Genomic DNA, 3,526 nt, shown 5'->3' with positions numbered 1-3,526 from the left:
GGAAAGAAGAAATAATTTATGAGAAGAAAGCATAAAATAACCGATTGTGCCACATTTACTTACATAAAGAAACTTTCACTGGTTCAACCAGGCAGACTAGCGCAGCAAAGTACTGCATACAACAATTTATCTGAAGTTGTAGAAAAACTTAAAAGTGCTAATTAAGTTATGAAAATAAAGGTTAGTGCAACATATATAATATGTTTTATCCAGGCCTGAACTTACTTGCTCCCAAATGACTAATTCCACAACACTAATTAACTTCACCTAAAGCTCCCAGTAAGTGATGTAAGCATCCCACCATTCATTCCATTCCAAATCGACACAAGATATGCTAAGCAAGCAAAAGTTTTGGTGGGTGCAGTTTTTCCTAGGAAGTGTGCTTTACAGAGCAGTCTGTCACTGCATACATTGTCCAGTTCTTTAAAATACTAGCAATGGCAGCACTTCCTTCCTCCAGTGGGAGTCCTGAAGCTCAATTTGATCATGAATGGACAGCACCTTAATAGTTCTCTCTCTAATTCTAAATCTCCATCATAATACTAACTACGAATAAAATGTTACTGAATACACTTCATGAAAATTTCTCCAGCTACAAGACAAATACATGTCTCATTCATGATCTTAAGAAACAAGCCCAAAACCCAAACACCACAACATGCCCACAACGTGCAGCAATTGTTATGCTTTAGTCACCTTGGTTAGAAAGTCAAGACAACTAAACAAAGATGCTCTGACTTGCAGTTTCTTTCTTCAGACCCAGCACATTAAGAGAAATCTCATCAGGAGTAGTCTCCTCCCTCAACCAGGAATCTCAAACAATACATGTGGATTTCACAAAGAAAGGAATCCTTGCATTTAAACCATGTTTTTCTCTGTATGATTTACTGTGCATATGGTTTGAACAACAACTTTATAGGCCAGGTAAACTGCTGGCCAGTATCAAATCCAGCTTGGCCAACTCACACATGTGATCATAGAGAGTTTACCACAGCAACTTGTTGAAATTGCACGTATTAGCTTTGACTCTATTGTTCCAACACTGTCCTACAACAGGTAAACTCCATGAAAATTACAGGACATCAGGTTTGCCAGCTTGCAAACAGATCATATTCTAAGAAATATCTAATTCTAAACTCCTAAAAACCCCATTAAATACCCTTAAGAACAACTACAAATTATAGAAGCTTACACCTACACTACCTGTTATGAGTCAGAGTAAGTACCAGAGAGAGGGCAGACCTCAGTTCCATACTACTGCTTCTAGATTCATTCTGTATCTAGCAAGTTATTTCCTAATGAGCTCATATACCTTACCATTGTCTTCACTTACCACACACTAACTAGTTTTCAATATCTACATCTGATGCATCAAACAAGTCCTACTCTAGTCTAATGTCAGCAGGATGTTCAACTAGAGTTAAAACCACAGGTTATAGACCAGGTCCTCACTAAATAAAATTGAAGTCAATGGCAAATTTCTCACAGTGCTAGGACATGACCAATTAAACAACCAACCAGTGGTGATTAAGTATGACATTTAAGTAATCAATTTTCACCAAATCACCCAAACACATGGGTTTCTGCCTAATGTCACAGCCTTAAAAATGATAGCATAACGTTTTGACAAGCTATCAGATACATACAAATGAGCATATAAAGTTTACTATATGAACAATCTTCATTATATTCGAAAAAACAACTTTTATCTTTTCCTCTGCCAAAATTCCTCGGAAAACTTTGACAATCAACAAGAAACTGTTCTGCATATCATGCCCAGCATGTTTATATACTAACAGCAGTACTTGGTAGGATAAGTCTGAAAACAGGAATTCTTGTTACGTTAGCATTGCCAAAGTACAAAAAGGCGCTACAAACCATAAACACACCTTCCCTAGAGAAACAGCAGACAAAATGGGCCAAACCATCCCTGAGTTCAGACAACCTTGCCTAGTTTAGGAGGGACAAGGGAAAGAAATTTGGCACAGCCTTGTCAGCAAACAAACCCGTTAAAGAACAGATCATTGCGTATCAGCCACTGAACAGATTATTTTTCTCCCAGTCTATACGCTTGCACTAACACTGATTCAGGCCTTAAATGGGAAGAGCACTGAACCAGTTCACAGAACTCTAAACTAAATTTTTAATTTATTTTTCTCTGCTCATTAATTTGCAAGTCACAGCTGATGTACTTACTTCTTAACTCTCACATATCTTACACAGTTTATACCCAGGTATAACCAATAAGTGCCACATGTTAACTTTGTAGAAGTGTGTTCTTTTCTCTCTCAAATAGCATTCTTACTCTAAATTTTACAGAGTTTGCTCTCCTCTTTAGGCAACAGGCAGCTTTTACACCTTCTCCTACCTTATTGTAGTGATTTGGGAAATAATAAGATTAAAATCATACGGTTGGTTGAAGAAATTTTCATATGACAAAGGAAAAAAGTGATCTTTGTAGCATTATCAAAAACAATATTCATCCTCTCCAAAGTACACTGTTGTGATAAATAAACTGCTACATCATTTTCCATGTCAGACAAAATTACTTAAGTATGTTTAGGTCTATACTCCCATGCAGAAGAAAATACACAGTGCACAGAATACTGGCTTCTGCCCATTAAATATTTTAGAGTAAAATACGACAATTTCCTAACAAAAATTCATAAAAGTAAGCCACGCAATGTTTGGGGAAAAGAGAACCTGCACATACAATGAAATCCTGAATACCTATCTCTTACTAGTGCAAGAAACCACTGTGAAGTACTCTTAACTGTTTATTTCCCACATGTTTATGGTGAGCTGTAAATCAACATATGATGCCGTCATCTTACCTCCTCCATTCTTGTAGCAAAGATATGGGAATCTCCATACATTTCCCAACCCAATAATCTCCCCTGCCACAGAAAGCACAAATTCAACCTTATTGTTCCAGTGACCTCTTTCATGAACTTTCTTATCGTTTCTGTGGACGAGGTTGGTACTTGAAGCTTCTGGGTCCAAAGCATCTTCTGGCTTGCCATTAATTATAGGAATAGTCTTCTCAGCTGTCATGACTGTTCAGCCTAGGGGAGAACAAAAGAAAAACATACAGGTGTTTTAAGTCACTTGTTACTAATATCCTTCAAGGACTAAAGAAGTCCCTCAGCACATCAACGGCTGCTTTATACCTACCAAAATTTGCAAGTGAAAGTGAAGGAGGCAAATCTGTAAAAGTTGTAAAGAAACAAAAAAGGGAAAATAAGGAAGGAAAACAAAAAAGAAGCTTATGTACAAAGGAAGGAGAGTTGAGACAGATAACTTAGCAGTCTAACACTGTTTTAAGGTGCAGATAGCGAAGCCTTGCACAAATCCCTCCCCAAGCAAGCATCCCAGCCTGACTAACCTACCAGAGGGCAGATCTCCCGCGCCTTCCAGGCACACAACCGAGAACAGAGGTGTGGAGAAGGGGGCCTGAAAGGTTCGGGCCTGCCTGGAGGAGCAAGGCGGCTCCCAGGCTACTCACCCAGGGCTCTGCCCGTGCCTG

The 3,526-nt window shown here is 38.5% G+C and overlaps 1 protein-coding gene across 1 annotated transcript in view; it reads right to left on the bottom strand.

Moving 5' to 3' along the window:
• The window catches only part of SLC6A11 (solute carrier family 6 (neurotransmitter transporter), member 11), a 95,032-nt gene extending 91,978 nt beyond the window's left edge, over positions 1 to 3,054 (bottom strand). The window contains exon 1 of the mRNA XM_009868608.1: positions 2,835 to 3,054. Within this exon, the coding sequence (XP_009866910.1) occupies positions 2,835 to 3,054 (220 nt within the window). The remainder of the gene's footprint in view (positions 1 to 2,834) is intronic.
• Between the last annotated feature and the right edge of the window lie 472 nt (positions 3,055 to 3,526).

The sequence above is a fragment of the Apaloderma vittatum genome, unplaced genomic scaffold, assembly GCF_000703405.1.
Source record: "Apaloderma vittatum isolate BGI_N311 unplaced genomic scaffold, ASM70340v1 scaffold204, whole genome shotgun sequence".
Classification (NCBI taxonomy): domain Eukaryota; kingdom Metazoa; phylum Chordata; class Aves; order Trogoniformes; family Trogonidae; genus Apaloderma; species Apaloderma vittatum.
The sequence above is the reverse complement of the archived record's forward strand: the minus strand, read 5'-3'. Positions and strand labels throughout refer to the sequence as shown.